This window comes from Anser brachyrhynchus (genome assembly GCF_964034855.1).
Source record: "Anser brachyrhynchus genome assembly, chromosome: 9".
NCBI lineage: Eukaryota > Metazoa > Chordata > Aves > Anseriformes > Anatidae > Anser > Anser brachyrhynchus.
This window is the reverse complement of record NC_137703.1, coordinates 12,071,851-12,099,765: the sequence shown is the minus strand read 5'-3', so window position 1 is coordinate 12,099,765 and position 27,915 is coordinate 12,071,851. Positions and strand designations below refer to the sequence as shown.

The following is a 27,915-nucleotide window of genomic DNA, read 5'->3' as shown; positions in this document are numbered from 1 at the left end:
CAGGTCCAGTGGTGGCAACCAGGGTCAAACACAACCCAGTGAACAACAGATGTACACGGTGACAGGAGGGGTCTGAGATCAAGCCAGGAACTCAGCGTACAGGTCAACACCCAGACCTGTAGGTGCTCTGGCCAGAGATACAGCTGACCAGCACCCCTCCAGCATAGCTCAGAAAGAAAGATGGGTCAAGGGCTGAGCTTAAATGAGGCTCCTCAGCCTGCAGCAGAGAGGGTGGGTGGAGGCCCCAGCTGGGGCTGCTCAGGGCCATTAAGGTCTGTTAAAGCCCTCGGGCATAGCAGCTGAGTTTAGTGGCATCCAGCTTGCCTGGGCCAGGTCTTCTCCATTCCCACCCCCTGGGCTGGCTGGTTTTGTCCACCCTGGTCAATTTTCCAGTTCGATTGGGTTGGATTACCAGATGTTTGCATGTTTTATGAAAAGAGAAACTTCTATATGAAGAGACTTAGACAAATTAGGACCATATGAGCTCCCATCTTCAGGTTCTCACTATCTTTGAGCTCTAGACACACGTGCGCAGTGGATGGTGTAGAAGACATTATCACTGAGTGAAGTAATTGAGAGAATATGGACACTTGTTTTTCTATTGGGAATAAAATATGTAAGAACAATAAAATGGAATAATACTGCCAGCACCCAGACAAATGGGCTAAAAGCAATGATATTTCCCAGATGGGAGTCTTACTATAGCCTAACACCTCACATCAACCACCTCATAACTGCAACAAGTGCCAAAAGTCCGCTGGCGTCTGGCAGTGGCTGTCAGGCATCATTCCACCCGCTCACTGAGAGCATCCACCCCTCTCCCTTCCAGTGTGTAAATGTAGAAAGTGTCCCTCACTGTCACCAGAGCCCTCTCTTGAAAGCACTGGCATACTGTGTTTGCAGGTCACTTGCAGAGCTACAGGACCATCCACCCCGGACTCCTGTGCAAGGTGGTGCTCATCGTGTTATGGCCTCGGCTTCTTGACGGCTGCTCACTACCGACCAGTTTGCTATGGGCAGCTTAGGGAGAGAGGTGGCTGGAAAAGCACTCCCAGTAGGATGTAGGTGTCCTTCAGCCCAAAGAGAGCTTGGTGGAGAAGGAAGGGGAGTACTTCAGCTGGTTCATCATTAGTTCATAAGGCTGAGAGGAAAGAAGAGTTTATTTCTATATATTATCTCTGCAGGAAAACAAGCAAACAAACAAACAAACAATTTCCTCAGTAGGGAAGTATTCCTTAATGGAAATGTCCCATTTACTTTCAGAGACGCTTCTTGCAAAAAAAATCCATATTTTTTAGTAAAAAATAAATATTAAAAGGGATATTAAAACCACGCAAAGTGCACAGCAAGTTGTAGGGAGAGCTGGGATCAGAAGCCAAAAGCCCAAACATGGAAATGACATTGTCTCTTAATTAAGATGAAGTGCAGGTACCATCAGATGAAGCTATGTTGGGTAATCTGGCTTGATGTAGTGTCAAAAAAGCACAAGAGGTGAGTCACTAAGAGTGCATGTACAAGTCAGAGCTTGGCCAAAGTATAGTACAGATTATTCAGTTCTGCAGATGATGATTGGCAGAAGAAGCAGAAATGAAGAACAAAGTCTAGTGCTGTTACTATTAGAGCATTTTTCTTCGTAAGGTTGTAACTGAAAACCAGTAGCAGGTCCCTGATCAATAGTGATGGACAAACAACAAGGAGAAAACAAACCAAGATGAAGTCACGTCCTGAGAAGACACGGAATATGTGTGATGTGCCTCAGTACTCTGCTCTAAACTAATAAAATATGGCTGTGCACCCAGAACTGGCATCTGACCTTCCACTTCTTCTTTTCCCCAGAAAAAAATTGAAGACAGTTGCCCATCCTTGATGTATTCCATATCTGCTGCCAAATCTGCACTCCCCCACTCAGACAGAATCCCAAAATAGGGTGTGATGCCTTTCCCGTTGACAAAGCCATAAGTCACTGTGAGCAAGACGCACTCAATACCATCCAATCAGCTAAATGGAAAGTGCCCCTCTGTTTCCCACCATTTCAGCATTCGTTATATCTCACGTTAATTAATATAGGCACTAGGAAGTGCAATGATAAATTACAAAAACCCATTAACCTGATTCTGTCCAAACTGGTGACATATGGCAACTGGTACGTTAGACAAATCTTCCTTGCTAATGTGGGAGTCCTCGTTTCTGAACTCCATTAACACTAAAGCCATGAAAAAATATTTTTAATGTATGTACGTATGGAACGTATATCAACGTGCATGGACAGTGCATGCCTGTGGGAACATCAAAATTCATTAGATAAGTCTGATATGAGATATATTGAACAGGTTCCATCTGACGTCTGTTACTGGGTCGTTCTGTCCACTCCCAAAGGAGTGAATCATATTGACAGGTTGAATTATATCTCAAGAGATATTTTTCTCCCCTCCTCCAAAGGCCATTTGCAATCACGGCACATCCACTGCCTCTTAAAAGTGAGCTCATCTGGCACTGGGTTGCATTGAAGTCCTCCACCGTGCCTGAAGGAAGAATGCTTCTGGGTGGTGGGAACATGGAGAAGATGTGGTCTGTCCAGCTGTCCCTTGGAGTGCTAACCATCTTGACCATGACTGTGTACATCCCGTCTACACACGGAGAGCCTTTTTTACTACAAGGTAAGCTGGAATACGGGCTAGGTGACACAGGTAGGTGGCTATCTTTTTACTTTGCTTTGCTGTTTGTCATGGCCATGCAACACTTGCTTATTCGTGAAAGAAAATACAAGCAACCTTGAGCTATACTAACCAATCAGTCAACATGGGTGCTACCCAGAGACTTGGTCGTATTAGCATGTCCTTCTGCTCTGCAGCTGGTCGTATAACACATTTTGCTAATCAGTAAAAATAACAGATCTGGTGATATCTGGTAAGGGTGTTTCTTTCTCTCCTCTGAAAAGAAAATTTCTAAGGAAATATATTAAAATATCAGAGAGTAGCAATTCCAGTATGTAGCATATGAGATCTGACAGCTCCTAAATGTCAGTAGTAGGGTGCTGCTGAACTTTTTTTATTCACGAAACTTCTGTTTATATGTTCTTCTCCCATAATTTAAATTAATCTTAGCTTGAACTTATTCTGCAGGAAAATGTCAATCATTCATCTTCTTTCTTAGAGAGATTTGGCAGCAGAAAAAAATAAAAAGCAGTTAAATATAGGCTAGAAAATAACATTGCTTTTCAAACGATTTTTCCTCTTATATCACCTATTTATTTTTGTAATGACAACCAAAACATTCCTGAGGCCACTCTATCCAAATACCGCTTCTGTTTAGTTTTTCCTACAGTGTTTATGTATTTTTTTTTCTGTATCAAATCCCTCAAATGACTAAAGGTAACTATTTTAAAATCATAACTGACTTCTAGACTTAGGAAGGAGGTTTATAGCACTCCACGCTAACTGCAAATCTTACACAGTGCGGAGCCCTGCTGCATTCCTCAGGCTTATTTCCTGAGATCACAGTCAGCACCCGTGCCTTCAGCCACGGCATCGGGTGGGGATAAGCCTGGCCACGTACCCGGAGCATCACTTGGGCCGGGGACCCTCTGCCTATGCAGATTTCTGTGGCTGTGGCTACTGGGATGGATTCCACCACCCTCTTGAGCATCCTGGGGGCTCATCTCTTACAATGTTTTGTCTCATGTGTGTCAAAAATATTTGCATTCATCCCGTCACAGCTATGTACGGCTGATGGCTGTACGAGACCAATTGCTCCTTTCTCACCTCCTCAAAGGGAGTGAGCAGAAGTCTTTAAGGTCCTAAAAGGAGAGGAACATATGTCTTTCTGCATCATTTCTTTGCATTTTACATGGGTTCTGTAGACATTTTCTAGGGCTTTGCAAGATCTGCGTGTGGGGCAGGGGTAAACAGACCAAAAATTTTGGGGAATAACTGCTCTGCTATTTCATGCCCCTCCCCAAAATGAATGCATCACACAGATTTCAGATGCTCCTGGAAATCTGTTTGGCAGAGCTGGGAGGGTCTCAGTGCCTTGCTGGCTCTGATCTTCCGATCCCCTGTGTCTATCGGATACTGCTGAACCCCTGACCTTCACAACCATTCATTTGAGGGCATAGCCACAACCACTAGAGAGAAACCACTGACAAAGCTCCCAAAACGGGCCTCGTAGAGAAGCCCAAATTGCTGGGGGAGCCTGGGGAGGATTTTCCTGGAAAACAGGAAAATTATTCATGGCTGACAACTACCGTAAGAGGATTCCTCAGGGAAAAAGAGGCTCACTTTAAACTCCTTCACACCTTGCCTATGGGCAGGAAGAATCCTGTGCCACTGCAGAATGCCGTAATCCTGCAGTCAGATAGATCAGCCCCAGTGCTAAGCAAACGCAAGGTTAGATGTAGGGCTGCAGGGCTCTCCAGCTAAGGTGCATGCATCCACCCTCACGAGGAGCTAGCTCCCACCTCCACCAGCCCTGGGGAGAAGGATGGGGTTGGGGTGGAGAAGGGGGAGCGCCCCAGATTTGAGAAGAGAGGGTTCTGTGGATTGGTGTCTGGCTTTGCAAAGGCACCTGATACACTTGGCTTGCAGGAGACATCTTAGCCTTAATTTTTGTTTTACTGTCGGGGGTTGGAGGGTCCATCCTTTTTGGCACGAGAGACCAAGAATGGCATTTTATGTGCTGCAGAGAACCGAGTGCTTCCGGAGAGAGAAGACACAAATCACGAGGACACATTGCTGACTCTCCTTCTTAATAAGAAACTCGCATGGCGGAGACCAGAAAATATCGGTAAGTGAAGGGAGATCCCAGCTTCTTGCAGCTGTGTTCGTATGAATGCAAGGAACCTGCTCCTCAGGTTCCTCAGCAAAGTCTGACTGCTCAGAAAGTGGAAGCCCCGTGTGTCAGTGTGATGGCTATATATGTGATGAGAGCCAGATGCTCTGCACCATGGGGCTTTAGGACCTGCTTTTGCAATGAGGTGTAAAGCTGCCCGAAAACATGCACCCTAGATCCTCAGGCTGTCAACACTGGAGCCATCTCAGCCTTTGGAGCCACCTTTCCACCCACACCCCATAGAGTCCCACGCACTTTGGAGCTGCAGCTCCGTGTGGTGCTGGCACGTTAAAAACAGCAGCATCTTGTGAGCACACAGGGAAGGGGGAGTTAAGATTGTGCAGATTTTTGCAGAGGGGAGGTAAAGATTTTTCTGCCTTTCTTATGTGAACAGACACCAAATCTCAGGCCGTCCTGTATGTCGGGACAGACTCCAAACTCAGGCTCACTGGAGAAAAACTTGGGCTTTCCAGGACGCTACCGCCCAGCAAGCGGCCACATGGAGCACAGAGGTCAGATCTTCCCATGGCCACCACAGTGAGGGAAGGGGCTGGGCCGTATGTGGTGGTCTCGGGGCAGGAAGCTGGTTTTCCCTGTGAAAACAGCAGAGAATGGGGCTCAGCAAAAATGTTACCATGAAAATCCATTCATCAGAGTCACGCAGTACTCCTCCCCAGCCCCTTGTTAATGCAGTGAGGCAGTGGTAAAATGATCCTGGGACAAATAGATAAATACAAATAAATCAAGTCCTTATACTAACAAAGGCATTCTTCTTGCAAAGGAGATGCATTCAAAAATAACATTTTTATGATTGCTTTATGGATTATTGCACTTATTACTCCTAGAGGAAAGGCTGCATTTTATGCCAGACAATTGAATATAATGAATCTCTGAGCAGAGCACAGACAGAGGATTTACAGCAGGCAGTTTCTCAAGGCATCATCCATAAATTAACTTCCTTCCCCCTGCTTGAGATAATCTGTTCCAAAATTCGACCGCTGTTCATTTTCTATTCATAGCAGCCACTGGCCAAGCTTACGCTTTGTGGGAAGTCGAGCCAAAATAGGCACTCAGAACTCTGAAAGAGACAAAAATGTGTAAAATAATAATAATAACAACAATAACAATAATAATTTTAACAATAATAATAATCTCTTAAGTGGCACTTTTCACATACGGGTGCTTAATGACATGTTTAAGAGGCATCTGCCTGAGGCTGCTGCTGGCAGTGCCAGGAGTCGAGCCCCACCGCCTGCCTCCCAACCTGTCCCCAGCACCCTTCTGCCTCTCAAACCTAGCCCTGGTGTAAAGGGTTAGCTTAGGAACTGCTGCTTTTCTGAATACCTGAATGTTTTATGAACATCTGTCTGAAAATATTCAGGATTTTTCAACTAAATTGTTGCCTTCTTGAAGGAGAAACTGTGAACGCATGCAGCTCTTTTTCTGGCACCCTCCTGCTCAGCCTCAAACGTGAAAAAAAAGCCCAAGTCTGGCAGGGTGTCTGTGTGCTGAAGGCTTATCTGAAGTCAGGGGAATGATATCCTAAATCCCCTCAGAGGTGCAGAGCAACGCCTGCCGCCACGCCAGGAGCAGACAGAGCAGGCAGCTCCAGGGCTGGTTTTTGGCTCTTGCGGGGCCTAGCAGAGACATTCTTGAGCAATTTCCTGGCTCTTCTGCTTATTTTAGTGCATATTTTCACTAACTGGCACTTCAAAGCAGCAGACGGCTTTGCGCTCTCCTTCCAGAAGAACTGCTGTGGTCTGGTCACTCAGCTTTGGCCGAGCTCGTTCTGTGTGGTACTTTCCATTGTTTCAGCTATCGTGTTTAAAATAATTATCTGATTTTGGCTTCGGATTGAGTCTGGAATAAGGTCCCTCAGCCTTCAAGAGGAGCGAGATGAAGATCCTGCAGCCCTTCCTGCAGCTTTCCTATTGCTAGCCCAGGCCTTTCCCAGCTCAGGTGGGGGCTTTAGACCCATCCACCAGCACCTGACCCCCCCTGTCCTGGACAAGGTATCTCAGGGCGCTTCATTCATCCATGAGCACAGGCTTGTGACCGCCTGGTATGGTGCTGCTCAGTCCCAGCTCAGTCTGATGCAGGAAGCTGGTGCCCAGCACCCAGCTACTGCTCAGGGAAGGGCCCACACAGATCCTGCCACATCTTATGCAGTTCCCAGGATAAAACTTAAAATGCAGCGGAGAGACTGGCAGGACCATGTGGGGGCCAATGCCCCCAGAGCTGGTAAACCCAAGAAGCCTCCCTTAAAATGGAGAGCCAGGGCCAAGTCCCATGGGACTGAGCACAGAAACCCTGCTTCTCTGTCACTGTTTCTGCTACCTCTGATTTGGAGATGACTAACAGGAATTAAAGGTTAAATAGGCCTTTCCCTGTCAACCCTTAAAGACGTTACATGAGGAAAGTGCTGCTGATTTGAGCTCTGGGGAGCAATGCCAGTACTGATGTTGCTCTCCCTTCTTGCAGACTGGGAGCTGGCAAAGAAGTTTGAAGAGCTTGAACAGGTGAGAGAAGGAAATGCACAGACACATACATGCCTACGGTTGTGTGAATAATACCTCAGCTACACTATGTATGCTGTCTCGATGCCTTCTCCTTCTGCCTTTACATCCTGCTACTGCTCATTCTGCTGCTTTAATGTAAACGTGTCCCACAAAAGGCAAAGCAAAACCTTGGGCTAAACAGCTGCAGAAGCTGGAAAGATAAAAGCGGAGAAAAGCTGTAGAGTAATGCAGTCCAGGCTGAGGCAGCTCTTGCCTCCACCACTGCTGAGAGGCCAGCAAAAGCCACGCTGGAAAAAAAAAAACAGATGCCAAAGGAAATCTCCATGGAAGAAAAGGGAGGGAGAAGGGGAGGCTTGCTGCCTGCCGCTCATTGCATCAGCGGGCTGCAGCTGGGACTGGGCTCAAGCGAGGGGGGCAGCCCCTGTGCACCTCACCCAGACTGACTCTTCCTGGGGCTCTTTACGAGCATGGAAGGCCCGAGGCATGGCCGGAGCCCTGCCGTACTGTGTGGGCATGCACAGGCACACGTGGATCCTCAAGCTCCTGCTGAGCTCCACTTGGCATCTCTCACTTCTGAGTTAAAAACCACCACAGGGGGTGCCAGGCTGCCAGCTCCGGCTAAGCCCCTCACTCCAGGGCTGAGGCACGTTGAGCTCTGTGAGCTTTCCACATAATAACCAAGGGAAGTCAGCAAGAGCAAGGGGAAGGGACACAAGGAGATGTGAGTGCTCCAAAGGCAGATCCTCCTGGTATGGTCCCGCTCCGGGGAAGACCCTGCCCTCCCCAGGGATGCTGCCGGCCCGGCTGCCTGTTCTCCCTGCCTCTCCTGCGCCATGCTTGCCAGTAGGCTGTGGGGCTCTTCATGACGGAGCAGTTACTCACTGCTGTGTCTGTTTTTTAACAGCTGGAGAAGTTGAAGGATCAGCTCTCAGCTGAGGAAGGGTCAGAGGTGGCCTACGCTTTGGAAAGTCTCTCAGCATCCCAGCCCAAAAAACGCGGTAAGTTTTGGGTTAGAGCCCCGTCCGTGGGTCTGGCTCGGCTGCAGCCGTCCCATTCAGCCCTCATCTCCAGGGCTTCCTTTCTGCCACAAGATGGTGACAGTAAACATGCCCCAGACAGGCTCAGAACAGCGTTTCCCTCCATGCCAGCCCTCTCTCGTTGCTGGCTGGCTGATTTAGCAGCTGGGGAGCAGGGCCGGGTGCCCAGGCGGCCGGCTGTCGGAGCAGGCCCAGGCCCCGCTGCGGGCACTCAGGGCCGCAGCCCCCTTTTCATGGATGACCACGGGGTTATTCGGAGGTGTCTTTGGTCCCCGCAGCGCACCCCTCGCTCTCAGCTGGACACAAAGCTCATGCTGACGAAATAATGAGGCATGTGGTCTGCAGGCGCTCCCCTCCGCCAAGGTCACTGCCTCCCTGCAGAGAAAAAAGGAGCAATTGTTTGTGCTGCTGAAAAGCGGCAAGAAAAGGGATGTGGAAATCAAGCAGGAATGCAGGGAGCTAATATCTAGAAGGTCCCCAGTCAGTCCCCTCTGCGAGGAAAGCAGGACTGCTCCCTGCAGCACGTCCCCTGAGCTTTGTCTGTAACCAGTCTCTCAGGAGCATCCTGCACCAGCACTGCTGCAAGGCAGGACAAGGACAAAGCCATTCACGCTGGCTTCCAGAAGACTCCATCACAGAGCAGTGGCAGCTGTAAAACAGAAGTCACTGATGACAGATCTGGCCTAAAGCCAAAAGAGCTACCCCACATGCTCTGTGCGTGTGCAGGCTGCCGACCTGCCAGACAGGCGAGGGAAAATCCCCCTTTGTGCAAGGCTGGCTTAAGCACTTAGGTGATCCTTAGACAATCTCCAATTTATAAGCAGCCCTGGAGGCTGTCGTTAATTTGGCTAAACTAATTCATGCCCCCACCAGTCTGGAAGTTTCAACTGTACATAAAACTGCTTCTCCCAGCCAGGTTTAAATCAGATTTTGCCAGATATTAAAGCAGAGAGTGTTTGCTTTCATCTAAAGTCCTTCCAGTTTGGGAGGAGCTTGTGTCTTGGCTTGAGCACTGCTGATCCAGTAGAAGCTTTCTCCCAAGATCCAGCTCTCAAAAAACAGGTAGAAAACCCTTCTTATACTTGACAATAGGAGACCTGCACAGGGCTCAAAGAACCAGACGTGCTGGCAATACAGCTATTTTTTCTGACACCAAAATCCACATCTTTCCCTAATCTATTCTTTTTGGAAGATCCCACAGTGATCAATGTTGTTCGGTAGCTGGTAGCAAAATGCTAGAGTGATTGAGCTTTTGAAAAAAAATGTAGTGTCCAGATCAGGTGTCTGCAGGTCAGTATCTGGCTTTTCTGGTTAGTGACAAGTGAGAAGACCTGAGGCTGCAAAACTGCTGGCTGGTAGACAGGAAAGAAAAAGCTGATTCCTGATATTGCTGCAGTAGAGCAAAGGAATAGCAAACCATTATAAATCGAGCTACACAGAAACAACTTTCAGACCACTTCTTTGTATTTTAAGAAGCCGAAAGAGTCACCTCCTAGAAGTGTTATATGAAATCAAAGCTTATTACTGGGATGTGCCTGGAAACCACAATGCTGTCGTAACACCCAACTCTCTCAAGACATTGGGCTTCTGAAAACCCACTCCAGGGCTGCAGTGGGAAGTTGGAAAAAGTCCCTTGTATGCTAAAACCCTTCTCTTGTATCCCTCCCCAGCCTGCTTTTGGAAATACTGCATCTGAAGGCTTGCCAGGAGTGGAAGACGAAGATGGGCCTTTCCCCAAACTGCCTTGCTGGGTATTAAAGTGTTAAAAGTTTGTTCTGTTCTCTCACCGTGCTGCTAACTTGGATGCCATCCTCCGTGACTGCACCACAGCCAAGTCTAACAGGCACCGTGACAGGAGCCCGAGTGGCTACGCGCGGCCGCTCTCCGCTCCTCCCTCCTTCAGGCTTCACCTTCCACCATCTTCTGCTTGGAAGATGTTTCCCAACTTTCCTTGCTGTCCTGTGTGTGCCATTCAGTCTGCTGCCACCACACCCTCTTCCCCTTCTCACCAGGTCCCCCGAGGCACCGAACACCAACTCAGTCTCCCTGAGCTTGGGCCTCTGCGCACATTTGCAGGTGTTGCTCATGGTGGTGCCTGGGCTTCCTGTTGCCTCCCATGAGCAGGTCAGTGATGAGCCAGCACCCTCCGTTACAAAAGGAAGGCAGGCTGGGTGCAATGAGAAAGGTTCAGGGCTGCCTGCCTTACCTAGCCGAGCCAGAGCTGTTCCTTGTCGTGTCCTGCCAGCGAGCACAGTAGGTTTGGGGGAGGACAAGCACAGAAGTCTGGACCCTTTGGATATCACTCCAATAAAGATTTTCTGTTGCACAGAAGTATGTGCTGTTTTCTTTCTCGTCCCTTGCATAGGCCCAATGGGGGGAGCATGTTTGTTACCTAATGGGTCATGTGAAGTTTAAAATGAAAAATACTCCTATTAAACACCTAGCAACACGTTTGCTGTAATATGCCTGAGGAATAAGCCCTTCCTTTGGCCAGAACTGGGAATGAGAGCTGGGTCTGCGCCGTGTGTGGGCTGCTGTACTCATGGGACTGGACCAGTCCCACTCACTTCTATCTGCTCACCCCAAAGAGAGGTTTTGGGAAGACATTTTTTTTCTCTGGTCAGTGCAGATGCTAGCTGTTTTCTCCTACTGCAGAATTATGTCTGCACCTGCCCAAAAGGAAGAGATCACAATCCCTCTGTGGGTCCTACATGTAATCATTTTAAGTTCTGTTATCCAAGTTTACTTGCAAAGCGAAAGGACCATGTTGACTGACTTTGACTAGAATTGAACTGTCTCTCCAGGCCTGTCTAACCATGTTATTTAACTGCAGCTTGCGTACTATGTATTCTTCAAAACTTTATCTCTCCCAAAGCACTAATTACCATGCTACATTCATTGCCTAGGGCTCTGGCAAGATGTGCATGCTTACCACAGCAGTACGTTGTGTGTACTTCATCAACAGGAGATCTATTCATCTTACTACAGGATAAAGCTGGCATATATAGAATAAAAACAGTTTGATTATATAGGTGAGGTCTAATCATATGGAAAACAAAGCGTGCTGTTAGCGTTAATTCATTGCTATTTCCTTAGTAGTGATTAGGAACAAATTTCCCCTTTTCTGTTGAATTTGTGAATGTGAAAAAGGTATGCGGGAACATACATTCACATACCCTCACTACAACATCAAATTCAGGAAAAAAAAGTATAGCCTATTGCTAAGAGAAGGATCTCTCTTTCCTTTTAAGCGTTGGGTGCTGCAAGCGAAGGGGAGCTATACCGAGTGCCCCAAGGTGGTGTTCAGCACAGGTGCCTTCAGCTGGCAGGAAATCCCAGTGCAATGACAGGCTGGAGCAGCAGCAGGCTCCATCTGTTACCTGCTAGCTGGAGCCATGCGTCCCCTGCCCGGTGTGACAGCTCACCAGTGAGTCAGGAAAAGGAATGCAGTGTCATGGCTATTTAACATCATGCTCTGATCCCATACACAGGAATTCCCTGGGGTGCAATGCACCTCTGCATCCTACCAGTGCAATTACTTAAGTGTTCACGGTACCCAGACCACCCCACCATTTCCTATCCTGCTGTGTTGGCTGCTTCTGCCGGGATGATGAGCATCAGTGCTGAATGTAATTCATATATGAGTTCGGAGCAAAGGTGGTGAAGCTCTTGCAAGACTCACCATCAGTGTGACACTGTGGAGCTCCTGTCCTTCCTCCTAAACACACAGGGCAGAAAACGTTCCTGGGATGCCACCTCCACATCATGGCTGCTTGCACCTTACCCATGCTTGGGCAGTCACTCCTGCTAAAGCTAATGACCCACAGGCGATAATTAAAGGGAATTCACTTAGGCATCCTGGTAGATCATGTTGATTTATTAGCAGAAAATCCTCACAGGCATCTGAATGGGTTTGCAAGCAGGCAGCACAGGGCTAATCTAGCATGCAATGGATGCTGTAGTATATCCTCACTTCATGTTTGTTGACCTGCATGCTATGCACGATGACTAAAGCTATCCAACATTTACCCATGAACAAATGATGGCATTTATCCTTTCAGACATCATTGTACTTTAAATAGTGCCTGTTGATGAATGGATTTTAAAGTGTATTTGAGCCACAGGAGACTGCAGTTTGCTCTGAGGTGGATGGGGAAGAGAAAGGCTGTTGCTTTCTCCCAGGTAATCCATGCAGTGCAACAAGAGCCAAGAGCAGGACTGAAGCTTTCAGGTCACAGTTACAGTCAACACCGCCACAGAGGCCTCTGTCCTGATTTGCTTTCATGTTTTCTTTCAGATGGAGGACATTTCTGCACTCAACTATGGGCTATAAAACCCCTCTTTATTTAGAAACCCACACTAATACTAACTGTCTGTTGGAAAACTTTTATGATCCAGCAGATCTGGTACGTTAGCATTGGATTCTTCTGATCGGAGTCTCCCAAAATACGTCCTGCAATGACTGTGATCATGCTGCTTTTAACCGACAACTATATGAGGGGTCAGGAACACACGACTTCCATAATCTGCCCATACTCCGTACATATGGCTGTATCACAATCAGATTATCTGCAGACTGTCTGGGTGAGCTCAGTGCAATAAGATAACTGTTTACTAAACCCCAGGGCACACTCGGGATAGGTGGTTGCAGCATGCTCCAGAGGACAGGGGCTGAGACTGTCTGGGATTGCATTTACGGATTCTTTTCTAGCATGGACAGAAAATCTTGTGTCAGGTCAGCCACTCAGCCCCAAACCCTTCATCTGCAAGCTTAAAGGTAGAAAATGAGCACTGGGACTAGGGGACATGTACTTGATGCTGCCTGCCCTTATGAATGGGGACCTCTCCTCCCACTATGGCCTATACTGGGGCAATTGCCCAAAGGTGCCAATCCTTTGAATAGCTTTAATCTCAAGGATGCATTGACTTCCCAAGTCCTTTCCTACAGCTGACTGAGAAGCTGACTGTATTTTTCGCCATCTTGCTAGCTGATTGCCAGTTTCTTTGTGCCTCACATAAGATCAGGAAATACACACTTAACTTCTATCTCTTGCCTTACTGCAACCCTCTGCCTAACACAAGGTAAATATGTGGCAAGATGTATTTTGTTTTCCTAGTTCTATATAATCCTTTCTCAGTGGATCATCTTTTGCAATTCTAAGGATGATTTATACCCAAGAATAGCAATCCAAGGCATTTAGCTGACATGGATCATAGTCCAGCAAGGAGCACGTGAGGTTTAGAAAAGATCAGCTAGGAATCTGAGCACAGAGATGTCAGCAAACAGCTTTTTTCTGCAATATTTTATAAGATGGAAAAAAGTGAAAAGCAATGAAGCAGGATTTAAAATTACCTGTTTTACTCTGAATTGAAATGGAGAGGACAGGCATACGTTTACATGTTATGAGACTAAGAAATGCTTGAACTTTTACAGTTGGACATGTGATTATGCCCCATGCATGCATCAAGAGGCTAAAATAAGGCATACGATGCAGATGGCTTAGGAAGTAGATGACTTCATATTTGGACGCTATCCTATGTTATGCATAGGGAGGACTGAAATGTATTCATCAGCTTAGAGGAGGAAACTAAAAGTCTCACCACATTTCAAGATATGCCATACAATGAAAACATTTCTAAATTTGGTGCGGAGATATGAGAAACACTGTTAAAAGCATCAGTACAAATCCTAAGGTATTTTCATTTTTCTTATTCAGACTAACTCCTATGATATCAGTATGTTTTTTTCCCAAATAGCAGTTCAAATAAAACCTGGGTTTGTCCCGTAACTGTTAAATTCTCCCTTCACCTACCAGACAAACACCCTCTTGAAAGAAATGTGCAAAGCAAACTGTCTGCTTCTCATGGACTGCTGTTGGCTTCTTTGAAAGTTTTATTTTAAATCAAAAAATTCTAACAGTCCTTGCTAGGAAAATGAACTTCTGCAGGTTTAAGAGAGAAATGCCATGCAATCAAACTATATACATATTTTCTGTTTCCTCCTATCAGTGGCACTGTGCACAACTGTGAGAGCATTCTGACCTGATGAACTGAATTTGTTACTATCTGTAAATGCAATGTTTGTAAAATACAACGTGAAATAGATTTTGCAGGAGGTCATTTCCTTGAGTGTTGAATCATTAGTCAATGACAAGACATGATCTGGTGCATCTTCCGCATTTCTGTGATGTTTCCAGTACAGCATCAATCACTCAGAACAGAAGCACCTGTAGGCAGAAAAGCAGTAAATGTTATATTTTCCCAGATCAGGACTGCAAGGCTTGGACAAAGACACAGTAAGAAGATGGAAAAGCTAAGGAATACTTGTTTTCTTTTAAGAGGGTACCGAGTTCTAATTTATGGGCTTCAAGGTAAGCTGCGTCACAAACCATGTTAAAAGAAGCCATCCTTTCCCAGGGCTCCCTACCCAAACCTACTGGCACGACTTGAGTACCTCCGCGTGACAGAGCAGGTGGGGCTCTCCATGCCATGCATGCCCACACCTGGAGTACTCTGGCTTACTTGCAGAAACTGCTAACCCTTGGTGTTGCCAAGACGGCTCACTCCGATCCGGTCGAGAGGAATCCCAAACCGTCTCTTAGGCAGCTCCACCACTTTCCTGCAGGGGGAGAAAGGGAAAGAAGGACGGAAAGAACTGGGAGAAGACATCATAGGAATAATCAGAAGTGTTACTAAGTCTTTGATTCCTCCATTCATCCCACTCGCAACTTTATTGTACAGACAGAAGAGCTGTGCTGCAGCAGCTGAAAATGTGTTTAAAAGAAAAAAAGCTTCACTTGTCTCAAAAACGAATAGTCATGAGTTGCACCTGTTTTACAGACTGACGTTGATGTGCTATCCCTGCTTTCATCTGACAGCAAACAAACAACTTCACAGGTTAACTGCTATTAATAAAAGAAGGGAGATGCACAGCCCTCAGTCCCCTGTTCTCAAAAACCTATAGATCAAGCACTTTTGCGCTAAGCCGTAGGGAAATCAAAGTGGCTCAGGGCTGCTCCTCAGCTCATCACCCCACAGGCAGCACTCTGCCCCCCGCACAGCGTAGGCACAATCTGATGGGGGCAGGTGGGACTTGGGCTGCTGGAGCCGGACTGAGCCTGGTTTGATGAAAAGGGGACTTCACTTCCCAGACTGGTTTGCGTGGGGGGTTTCTGCATCTGCATCAGTTGCAATACCGCCGTGGTCTGCAGTTAAACAGAGAAGGAGACTGTGAAATCATGTCAACGGGGAAGGCTGAGCCGTCTTGGAGAAGTTGTGCAGCTGAGCTTCCCCTCTTGTGGCCGTCTGGGGCCATAACAGGACCATCTGCCTCCACAGCCTGCCGCTCATCTTCCAGGTAAAACTGCCCATTTCAGCACTTACTAGGGACAGAGTGATCGTTTCTATTTAAAACAGCCTTTTTAAAGATCTCCAGAGTTTTTTTCCTTCTTTTCAGCTACAGAACCTTACACCTCTTCTGAGAACTCATCACTTATCGCATGCTTTTCCCATGCTTTCCCCATGCTTTCAAAGCTATATAAATTGATGTTGACAAGCAAGGTTAGGATCTACGCCCACCTGTAACCAGTGGGTGCCACAACAGGGGTTGCTGTTAAGTGGCCCTGCATTTGATTTGCTCTCTTCCAAAAGTTTCTGTTATTTTTGGCAGGTACTCTGCCTGCTGTATTGCTTCAGAGGGTTAAATCTATTTAACAACTTTCGTGCTTCAAAAGTCATTAACTAAAGTCTCTATAGGTAATCCTCTCAGATAGTACATGAGTGGACAGTTATCTGCTGTGGGCACAACAATGACAGGCTGCTCAATCCTCTGTTTTATTCCTGTGAGTGCAGCAGCCTCTGCCTGTTTCCACCTGAAGGTACAGCCTTTCGACTGCTTCACAGCACGCATCTGATCCATGGCTCGTGCTGATGACAGTGTCGGACTGTCAGTGCAGTCAGAGCAGCTCAGGTGATTCTCATAAATGTGTCAATCCCAAACTCAGAAACTAGTCAGCTCCTCAGAAGTGATAACCTCAAAGCCAAACTGCAAACTGTGCTGATGATGCTGGGAAAGGAGAAAAATTTTGTACAGCATCTCCCTCACTTGCACGATCTCATTATTCAGAGACAAGCTGTTATAAAACCTAAAAATTTTCACCACAATTTCCCCTTTGCGTGTTCCCCCCAACCCTTGTATGGCACGTAGAATGAAACAAGATTTCCACACAAAAAGCACGTGACAAATTGGGATTACCATGTACTTTTGCAAAAAAGGCACTGTGGCTTCAAAGATGAACTAGAATTTCTTCCCCTCAGAAGGGAAACACGCTAAAAAAGCAAACAAAGAATGAACTGATTTTGATCTCTTGAAGTGATATACAGACAAAATAGTTCTACTCAAGGATTTAAAAATTTTATACTTTAACACTTTTGGCTGCATGCATAAAGTCCTAGTAGCAGACTGTACGGATAAGTGGAAAAATGACAAGAAAATATTGCAAAACACTGTCTAGAGGGAAAAAAAAAAAACAACCAAAAAAACCTGTAACATTGACTGGCTCTTGTGAATACTTTCCATTTTCAGATTAAGCTTTAAGCATGTTATTAAATACTGACCGCACTGGGGATTCCATTCAAAAAGAAGACAGTTACCAGAAGGAGGGAACAAGACACTTAAGCTCTCTCAGGTACAGAGAACATCCCCTTGAGACATGCTGACTTTCCCCAGCCGTAAACTCGTTTATCTTCCAGCATGTACTGTAAAGGTACTGGTGTACTGTTGTATTGATTAAACCCTGACTTATCATAAGCTGATCAAGATCTTGAAGCTTTTTTCCTTGGAAGCCCATTCTATACCCTGTCCATTTTCACAATGTGATGTTTGTCTTTCCATTCAAGATGCGTACCACCATACCTTCTCTTCATCCCAGCGTTGGGAACACCTAACCCTAACCCCTTAGCTTTTGAACCTCAGGCATATTTTGGCTTTAAGAAATCTCAGAACCAAAGAGGTAGTTTTAAACTGAATGTTAGCTCACATCAGTGAAAAGAAGCGTACTTAAAAAATGCATGTCTTTGAACTTTCTTTGTTAGCTGGATGGCACTTTGGGGATAAAATGAACTACTGCATATATTATTCATCACAACTGAAGAATTACATATTGTGCAACCAGAACGCTTTCTGAAGAGTTTCTGGTACCCTGTTCTGAGGCACCTTGTGACTGACCAGTGAAATTACTAGTGGCTAAAGCTAAGCCATGTGTATCCAGGACAACCTGCCAGCAGCCTTCTTCCCGCTTTATCACTGGTAGGAGCCATCTAAGAATTTACCTCTGTTTGCCTTTAGTATCCACAGAGGTCGCAGAAATTCTGTCGATTGGGGAGCCAAATCCTGGGAAACTTCTTTTCTTCTTGGTCTCAGTCACTTCATTCTCCAGAGACACCAGCTCATCAAGCAGGAACAGTTTGGCTGCCAGGTTGGAGGCTGCCTTCTCTTCACTGGCAGTTGGGTGTGCTTCCATGCCCAGAGCAGCAGAAGGCTCCAAAGGCTGCAAAAGAAAGCAGGGATATTTGTTTGCTGCTGAAGGTCCAGAAAAGCCTTTTCAATCAATATCAAAGCAGCAGCCCTATAAATACACAATTACTAGGATACTAAACCTGAGCCAATGTTTTAAAACTAAGTTTTTTCTGTGAAACTTGGTCATAGTCCAACCACAGGAGTTTGATATAAAAGGCTGGAATACTTTCTGGTGGAATTGAACTCCCCTTCATTATTATTGAAAGACTCATCAAAATCATAAAGACTTGGGACTTCACAAAGCCCATTTTTTTGTGGGAGAGGTCACTATTGTTATCTCAGCAGTGTGATCAGTATCACTTACAACATGAGCTGAATAACCATCACAGAGGTGACCTAATATGCTTATATCTACGTGGTCCACACCATAGTTGTGGTGGTGACACTTCCTACTACTGGTGGGTGGCATAACGAGCGACGGAGCATATAAAATTCTGACCTTTATATAAGGAGGAGCACATGACCACAATAATCACAAGAAGGAAGCAACATTTAATATTTTTGTAAAGGACCTCATATTGTCCTCTGATTTTCAAGTGCCATTGAGTGGTCCTTTCTGTTCCTTTTCAGGGCTATAAAACTTACATAAAGGTCTACAACAGAATTATAGCTTCAAAAAAATGAATGAACTCTCCCCTCTGATTAGTGGGGATAAATATGTACAATAAGGCTTGAAACTGGAAAGTAAAAAGTAGCCTCTGTTCTTGAGAGCTACATGCAGTTTTACTTATTTCATCTTTAAAAGGGTATTATAAATTTGAAAAAGGAAAGAGAATGCTTAAATGATAATCAGAGGTAGACAAAGGTTTTCCTGTTATGAATCACCAAACAAAGCACATCACAGATAAGCAAAAAGAGGAGTGTTGGGGCAAGGGTACAAAGGAGGGTTTATAAACAGAAAAGACGTGAATAAAAGAGACTAGTAAAAACTACTGATTTTTCATTAAAAAAAAGGAAAAAAAAAAGATTGCTCACTTGTTTACTCATTGAAGTCACCAGATTTAAAATAAATACAAGCAGTTACTTTTTTAAACGCATAGATGAAGTTGAATGCATTGCCAAAGGATGTCACAGATAACAAGACTTTGGTAAGAAATTCAGGCTCCCCATCAACAGCTAAATAAAAAGCCCTGGTCCAGTGCAGTTTCTGGATCAGGAAGTCTCTGAAGATGTTGTGTTCCTATATTCTTTTCACAAGCATGTGTCTGTAATAGAGACAGGATACCAGGTCTCTGTGGTATCACAACAGCAGCTGCTGCAGCATTAGTATGGGGAGGGGTTCCCCTAAGCCCTATTTCCTATAACAAATATTATTTTTTAAAATCAGGACATGCTCACTTGAAGCCAGAGAGCAAGGCAGAAGGATTCATCAGCATTCTCCAGTATGCATCTAACTTCTAAGCTCATCTTAAAAACCTGTGTAAAGATCCTACAGCCAAACAGTGCTACTTTGATTATATCCTTGATTTTTATGACATGAAACCGTTACATAAATATCTTTGCTGCCTCGTCTGTTTTACGTCAGGATGACATAAAAGAGAATGCACTAGAAATATTTTCAGGTGCAATCTCTACATATCTTACTGGATGAAATGTGAAACAGGAGTTCTCCCATTTCATCCACTGCTTTCCTTCGCAAGATTAGGCGAGTTACTTTGCTCCTTCCCTCTCCTGATCCCTTGTGTCTCCTTTCATTTGTAAGTTTTGAGCAGGGGGTCTTCTGCCCAGGCTCTTCTTATGGCTCCTGGAAGCTGCTGACTCCTCAGGCTATTTGTCTTTTAAGAAAGAGAAGGAAACTCTCCCTTCAGTGTTAGCTTGTTTCCCCCCTCCCACCACCCTGTTTTCCCCTGCAAGGAGTTCTCTCTCTGGAGTCACTGGACAATGTTTTAACACAGGGAAATGGGACCGTGTTTGAGGAGAGCCTGTGTGAATCTGGGTGAGACTTCATTCCACCTGTCCTCTCAGCACCATGCTCTTTGCATCCCTCTTTTCACTGGGCAGGTTTTCCTGCCCCTGTTTTGCCTTTGCACCACCAATATGCGCTGATCATCTTTCAGCGTGTGCCCTCCACAACCTGTGGCCAGGAGCAACTTAGGAAGAGCCGGGTTACGTGACAGCTACCAGAAACATTCACCTACCTCTGGAGCTGCCTCTGCTAGGAGCATCAAGCTGGAGTGCCGCTGCAGCAGGGTAATCACGAGGGTCAAATGCACCACAACAAGCTGAAGCTGCAGCATCTGCAAAGGAGAACAATCATTAATGGCTCCATAGCCACATTCCCAGATGAGAGAGAGAAGGCAGCAAATACCCATGAAAGGCTCTACAGACTGATGGTGGAAAGATGAAGAGGATATCTCACTTCAAAGGTCTTTAAGAAGTAAAAAGGAGACCCTGTTCCCATGGTTGTTCATAAATCTTATCTTACAGAATCACTGGGTAAAAATCAGCAACCAGTCAGTGTCAGCTGAGTGCCCTTCTTTTCTGGGTGCAGAATCAGCTCCCTCCTCTTCACTCCTTTAGGGCTCTGTAGATCTTTTAATTCCTTTCTGCACAATGGCCCACTCCTTGCAGCGGGAGGAGTAACGAATGCAAAATTGGGTTAAAACGAGGTAAATTAGACACTCACTTGTAAGCAGAGAGAATTTGGCTCAAGACCACCCAGGTTAATCTTGACCTCCCCATGTGGTGGGCAGGTGCCTGGAGCTGTTACAGAAATCACACATCTCCCCAGCAGCATTTTGAAAGCAAGGCTGAATTTCACTAGTCTCTGATGTGAGTTAATGGTAGCCACAACTTCCAGGATCTTCTTGGGATCTTGGAAGAAAGCTTTATAGCTTCCACAACCAGGAAGAAGATGCATAGGAAGACATTGCTGAGACTGGTATTGTTGTGACCACATGCTACCACTGCAGAATTGCAGATGCCTCCAGAGCCTTAAAGTAAGGCAGAGAGGTTCAAGTTTTGGCAGGCTCAAGATCAGGAAACTGCAGGGATTTCATTGCCCATGGACCTGGGCTAACATTGTTTAAGTCCTTGACTGGATCTAGCTCTTAAAACCTGACATGCCTCTGACTTGACCAGGTGGGAATCTTTCAGCTGATGTTAATAAGAACCAGCCTGTTTCCAGGTTCAGCCCCAGAGTGTAATTCAAGCCTGCTTCTGCGACTCTTTGCTGACCCTTCTCTCAGCAAAAGCAAAAATAGAAAGGAGGTATAAATACATTTCTATGATGTACAGCAGTTGTTTTATCCTTTGCTTAGAAAATCTCCCATAAGACCAGGCAGAATACACATGGTAAAAAGTATTTGGCTTTGCACTTTTTCCTGCACTACAAAAGAGAGAAGCCACAAAAGTGTTTGGAGTCCAGTTTTAACAAAATACATCATTTATACAGCTTCTTGAAACTCTGTTTCTTGCTTGGTGGCTTGTTTCTTTTTAATATGTTTTGCATGTGCTTCTGTTATCTGGTTACCCTATTATGTATCTTCTTTATATTGTTCTTGAGGATTCATTATAGTGAGGAAGAAAGCAGCTAGTTGTTCTGCAGGGGTGAAACAGTCTAAGTTCACTGGGATCAAAGGACAAAGACAAAGCACAAACGAGGTGGTACCACTGTCTCTCAGCTTGATAAGAAGAGCCATTAAAGCCAGAAAAGGGTTTGGCTTGGTGTTTTTAAAGCTGTAGCCCTCTACAATGTATATTTTTGTACGTGGGTGTGCATTGAAATTTGAAGTAGTAGTCTACTACCTTCACAGGTAACCACATCCTGATTATTTGGATACAGGGACATAAAAATAAATGGCAAGGTTAAAAACACATGTTTATTATGGTTTAAGGTCTGTGCTGGTATTCATTCATCCCAAGGACCAAAGAGCTAAAAATAGCAACTGGTACACTAATCAAAATAAACATTAAGGCACCTGCAACACAAAAGACATTTGATTAGCTGGTCAGAACTTGATGCCAGTGAAATTAGAAGCAGAGGAAATTGTAAGGACTTAAAACTTGGCTCTAATTCCCATGGAAATCAGTAGCAAAGAAGAAATGTCACTGGTTTAACAGGGAGCAGAACTCTGTCCAGCAAGATCAAGTTGTGCTGGATTTTCATGCGGTGTTGTGACCAAGGCAAGAGAAAGGAGCAGTTCAACTCGAGAAAAGTTTCTGCAAAACTTAGGGTGCAAAAAGGACTATGGGATCATAATTAAAATCACACTGTCTTCTGCCAGAATGGAACTTAGCTTGCTACCTTCAGCCGTGTCAAATGATCTTAGATGTTAAAAGCAGCTGTTGCTTTTTGTGCTCGAGCTTGTCTGTTGTGATTGTGCACTCAGAGCTCCCCCAGCTGAAAGGGGTTTCCCAAACCTTGTAGGTACCCCTCCCAGCCATACACTGGTTATTGCTTCACCCTATCTACATTATGCCTTGTCCTGTTCCCAGAGAGACCTAAAGCGAAGTTTGAGAGCATTTGCTACTGAAGGAGAGAAAAAACAAACTCTGACAAACACAAGGGCCTTTGCAAGATGCACCCTTCCCACTTGGACTGAATTTCCAGCCTTCTTACTCATTCTAAAAAACACTTTTCCACTGGTTTCATCTAGACAGGTCAAGGGATTGGGGTATTATTCCATGTCTTTAATATTTCAGGGTCTGGCCTGGTGTTATCTGACATAAAATATGACTTACCCTTCACTAAATGTAATTGCAAGTCTGAAAATCAGACATATTTATGTATTCTAATGATATTTTAGCTTGAAATGTGTCAAAACTCAAATTCCTCATACAGTTAGGTATCTTTGTTGCAGCTCCAGTTAAAATACAATCAAAGATAAAAGGGAGAACATTATTCTACCTTATCAAAGCAGGATAAACATTCAAAACTTTTTTAAAGAATCTGTGCAGAGACATTTTCCAAGAAAAGATCACAAGAAAGCAAAATTCTTTACCAAACAGAAACTGTTAAGTCTCCAACATCAAACCAAAAGACTTAAAAGATGTTTTTCTTTATAAAAAAAAAAAACAAACCCACACCACAAAACTCCCCCCCCAAACAAAAAAACAAAGTGACATCCTGAAGATAAGTGGGCTGAACAAACCCCAGACAGAGTGTAATTCATCACCAAGCTCCAAACCCATTGCCTGTCAAAAACAGTAACAGCTGTCATTGTTCTTACCCATTTGAACTATCATATTTCACATTACTGCGGAGATTATTCTGCAAGTATAAATCACAAGAGCTTTATTTTTCTTGCTAGCCTGTTAGCAAGAGAACTGAGGCAAGACATCATGCCTTGCACTGCAATCTTTCACTCCAGCTGCCACTACACGTTGATGACTGTGCTCTGGCTGTTGTCACAGCACCAACGTAGGACGTGTCCAAGCTCACCTGCAAATGAGGACCTTGCTCTTGCAGTGATGCGGCTGAGCCCCGAAGCCCCTGGGGCTTTGTGCCACGTATACCCAAACCGAGCTGCCTCAGAGCCAAGCCCTGATTGTCTCCTGGGCACTGGGAAGCTCCCGGCAGCACCCATTAAGGCTCCCGTCCTGCTGTATGAGCACTGGGATGGTGCTGGAGAGCCTCCATCACCTGATAGCCCTCAGGGTCTCATGCTGTGCAGGGTTCAAACAGTTGGGGGAAATCATGGCTGTGTCTGCAAGCCAGCTACTGACTCATTGTGTTGCTGCTCCAATGCCATAAAAGAGGAAATGAACTGCTGCTACCCATCTTAAATCTATCACTGAGTCTTAACACTGGCCTCACCAGCCTTGGATGGGACACCTCATGGAAATCTGCCTTATAAACAAGATTTTGATGGGTGAGTTTCTTACCAAGAGAACAACTTATAAATAGCTCATGGGAAGGTCTGAGAATAAGCCTGCTCCTGCTAAAACCAATTTGCCCTACTTTTAAAAGTTGTAGGATGGATCCTCTGAGCATATTCATTACCACAAAGCCAAAAATATGCCCATAGCAGCAGTCCTAGTGATTTCAGAAACTCCTAAGAGACTATGTTTATCTGAAGTGTAATTTTCTAGCCGTGTAAATATCAAAGAAAAGGGAGAAAAATCAAAATAAATCCCACCCTCAGAAAAAAAAGCAGAGTCCAAAAATAGGTTAGAGTGGTGTTTTTGTTCTCACCCCACAGATGAGATATAGAGCAAATCTTACGTCCTGCTTTCTAAAAAGATACTGAAGCACGACATTGAAGCATGGGGCTTTGTGGCAAAAACAAATGCAAGCAGTCAGTGTCAGGCACTTTATGTTATTAATAATGTGCTTCCTGGAGTAGGTTTAGGTTTTTAAGTAATGCCATATATTTTATTAGATATATGGTATAGACACTGTCAACTTCTACAATGTAAATTTCCCTCTATTTTCAGTTTCCCAACTATGTAGATAAATAGATGCAGACAGATTTCATCTGATGTAACTTTAAATTCCTGAACTTATGCAAGAGGTTTAAGTGACTAGTGGCTAGACTAGCAAGAGGACTAGTGATTTTCAGAAAACGTCTTGGTATTTTTGTGTCCTAAATGAAACGTTTTGCCTGTCACTATTTCAAGGACAAAAATGTTCCACTTTCTGAAAATGAAGTTCCTCGAAGGTTTCTCAAGAAGGCATTTGGGACCAGTCATCATTTTTCAATGTCTTCATTTTAATAATTACTTTCACTGTAATGATACAGCTTCCAGTGTTTGGTACTAACTACCTGTGTTTCATCACAAATTATCTTAGCCCACATTTTACTGCAGTTTCTATTAAAAATGCTGACCCAGCTACTGATAGCTGGGCTTTTGGGAGCAGACGTGGCCAGAGGATGCTCATGCATACAGCCATTCATCCCATCTGTACCAGTTTGGTGATGGTTTTGGTGGTCCCTGCAGGGCCTGCCCAGGCTCCCCACGGACCCTGCCCTTGGGGGGCTCAACAGGTGTGGGAGCAGTGCTCAAATCACACTGCTCGTATCAGGAAAGGCTGAACACGTGGCACCCTGATTTCTGTGCAGAGTATGGACACCTTGCAAAAGTGACTACACTGCCATTTCTAGCAGCACTTTTTAGCAAACTCACTTCAAGACCATGAAAGTAGGAGACTAGGAAGTAGCAGACACAACCAGAAGTCATAAAACACATCTAGAAGCCTAAGGACTATTGAATAAAAAAATGCTGTGTACTATAAGAAAACATCCCTTTACGAGAAGAGCCTATTTCCACCTTTCCTAAGTGAGATGGTTGAGTGAGTTACAGTATTCTTGGTATGCACAATGGAAAACAAAACATTATTAGATTATTATTCATTGCCAACAAACTCTCAGCCCTAAATCATTTATATATTTACGGAATGAACATGCCAATTTTTCTGAATGTTTCTAATAGCTTTACATTTAATTTTCTTCCTTCATCTTTAGCATGAAGACTAAAGCCTTCATTGTTGGAGTGCCATTTCCAGCATTTAAGATAAAAACAAGAAGCCATTGTATCAATAAAAATTGAGAAATACATTGTGTTTTCCTACATTTGGAAAATTCATCTCCTTTTCTAACAGCATTGGAGTGATAAACGGAAATTCTTCATGCTTGGTATGATGAGTATATTATCATAATATATTACCAATACAAAGACATATGACATTTAAAGGCCAGTAAAAATATCCTTCAAGATATGTCTTCAAGATAAGCTCTTAAGAGGCAGGAATGGCATTGGAATTTGTTAGTAAGAGAATCAAACCCTTACAATGATTTATTGGATAAACATTTTTAAAAGTTTTGATCAAGGATATTAACATAAGAAGAAGAAAAGTCAATTACTTGGATGAATTGCAAATGGAAATTAGAGATTAATCTGGTTCTCTGGGTTTACTTAGAAGAAAAAGAAAGCTGCAATCACTTGCAATTTTGGCAGGGTCAATCAAGAGAGTTCTTACACCACTTGTATGGTTCAAACTTTTAAATTAACAGACTAAAAAGCCCAGAGAGGTAACTGTCATTAATTCAAAGAGTGAAAACCAAGCCCTAATCTGCTGAAATCAGTGTGGCAGGTATTTATAAATACTGACAAACATCTGGTCCAGCTTGAAATATTTTGTAGCTTTTCCATCATTTATACCATAGCTTTGATGTGTTTGTTTGTTTGTTTGTTTTGCCCGTTGCTCCTCATTATACTCAAGTATGTTACAAGAAAAGTAGGCTGAGTTGCATTTTGAACACAGGTGAGCAGAGATAGATAAGTGTAATAATTTGCCCCAGGCTCCCTAAAAGAATCAGTGGGTAGGGGCACAAAATGTCCTCGCAGGTCCTCAGCTTTCAGCTCTGCACTCCCCATGAGAGGACGGTCACTCCAAATTGAAAAACCAACTAAGGAAAGCTAAAGGTAGTGTGTGCTTCTGCTTCGAAAATTAGTGGGATCTGAACTTTACAGTAGCCTCTGGACATCTAAAGCAAAGGTTATACACATGTATTTACTTGTATGACTCCAGTCTGGGAGGCAAAAAGAAATGGTGAAATAGTTTTGAACCCAGAATGGAGAAATTACAAATGACTATCACTGAATCAGTCTGACTTCATTTACAGTGGTACAAAGCTGAAGTAATCAGATCACTGGATAATGATAATTACTCTGTTAGTATAGGAATGTTTTTGCAGGATTATTCTGTTATTGCAGGAATGTGATGGAATCTGGATCATTTTTCTAATTTGGGACATTTATCTAATACGGGACTTAATAAAAGCTTTTGGCAGATTTATAAATTAAAGCAAAAATATTCCCCTACATCAATTGTTTTTACTGTATTTTACAACATACTACATGCAGCTAACTTGTCTACTGCAAATGATATTTAGTAATGCAAAGGAACTATTCTGTCATAGTTCTTCAACTTATTTTAAGAAGTATTATGCATTTGACAATAAGACACAGAGAAAAATCCAAAACAATAAAAACAGACAGCAGTTTACTGCAAAGCACTGCAAAAGCATGAAAGCAACTAGTCACTGTTGTAAAATGCACTGACACATCTTGTTTAAATATTGGCTGGTTAACTGAAGGAAATAAGTTTCCACAGAATAATATTAGTTCAATTTTAGTACCAAAAATACTAGGTGATAGGCACCTTATTAGCCTAATCTCAAACTGGAAAAAGAAGCTATACTTTTCCCTTCTGACATGGGCATGTGTGGACTTCGTGCATGCCTGTTAATATAAAAAATTAGAAAAAAAAATATAAAAGAAGAAAGCACAGGAGGGAAGAAAGCAGAGAAGTAAACAGAGCACAAAGACACACCAAACATCCCAAACCCCTCTCTGTCCTCACTCATCTTACCTTGCATTGGGTACAAGCAATCCCAACCTTAATGGTCCTGCTATGTTCTTTCCCTTAACTTATCCCTAATGTTCAGCTTTCTTTCAGAGTTTTTATAGTCTCTGCTGTAGGCTACAAACTCCAATCCCTGCCTGTGCTTTCTCTTACATCATTTCTAAAGATTTTCCACTGATCCTTGCCCTAAACCTTCCTCTGTCTTGCACTCTCACACACATACTTGCCTTACATTTGTTACATTTATTGCTGTGATCAAGATGATTAGGTTATAATTAAAGGTCTAGGCTTTTGTTGTGTGTGTGTTGTGTTTTTTTTTTTTCTTCTTCTTTCAGAGAATGAGACAGCCATGGGAGTGGAAATATTTTCAGCATCATCATCATTTCTCTAACCTCTCATTTCTGCAAACTGCTGTAGAGAAACCTAATGTCCTGAAATATATATATATATATATATATATATGTATATAAAATTGTATTTCCTGGGGACAGCAGAAATAACTTCAGAAGGACTACATTTACTTTGGGAAGAAATTAATTACTATGTTTACAAGAGCAACAATATTGTAAGCTAAGCAGTAGAAAAGGAGTGTGTTTTGTAAAAGCAAGTCACAAGAACTTAAATCTTTCAGACACCTTATTTCAG

At 44.0% G+C, this 27,915-nt stretch overlaps 2 protein-coding genes across 7 annotated transcripts; one reads left to right on the top strand and one right to left on the bottom strand.

The window, feature by feature from the left end:
- The first annotated feature begins 1,021 nt into the window (after nt 1-1,021).
- Nucleotides 1,022-13,141, top strand: UTS2B (urotensin 2B). The gene is made up of 5 exons (XM_080603655.1): nt 1,022-2,657; nt 4,681-4,782; nt 7,309-7,346; nt 8,251-8,344; nt 10,054-13,141. The coding sequence occupies exons 1-5, from the start codon at nt 2,534-2,536 to the stop codon at nt 10,077-10,079; spliced, it is 384 nt and encodes a 127-aa protein (XP_080459781.1). The 5' UTR covers nt 1,022-2,533; the 3' UTR covers nt 10,080-13,141.
- OSTN (osteocrin) lies at nt 12,243-27,424 on the bottom strand. Of its 6 annotated transcripts, none has more exons than XR_013954665.1 (5): nt 20,587-20,998; nt 20,099-20,197; nt 17,714-17,931; nt 14,838-15,002; nt 12,243-14,610 (listed from the first exon to the last, which is right to left on the bottom strand). XR_013954665.1 is itself a non-coding variant. In XM_080603653.1 (5 exons), exons 2-5 carry the CDS (start codon nt 20,195-20,197, stop codon nt 14,588-14,590), a joined length of 420 nt encoding a protein of 139 aa, XP_080459779.1. In that variant the 5' UTR covers nt 27,277-27,424; the 3' UTR covers nt 12,243-14,587. The 6 variants fall into 6 exon arrangements, 5 of the variants coding, with proteins under 5 accessions (XP_080459779.1, XP_080459776.1, XP_080459775.1 ...); XM_080603653.1 differs by lacking the exon at nt 20,587-20,998 and adding an exon at nt 27,277-27,424 and having other exon boundaries at nt 14,923-15,002; XM_080603650.1 differs by having other exon boundaries at nt 14,906-15,002.
- Nucleotides 27,425-27,915: the final 491 nt, after the last annotated feature.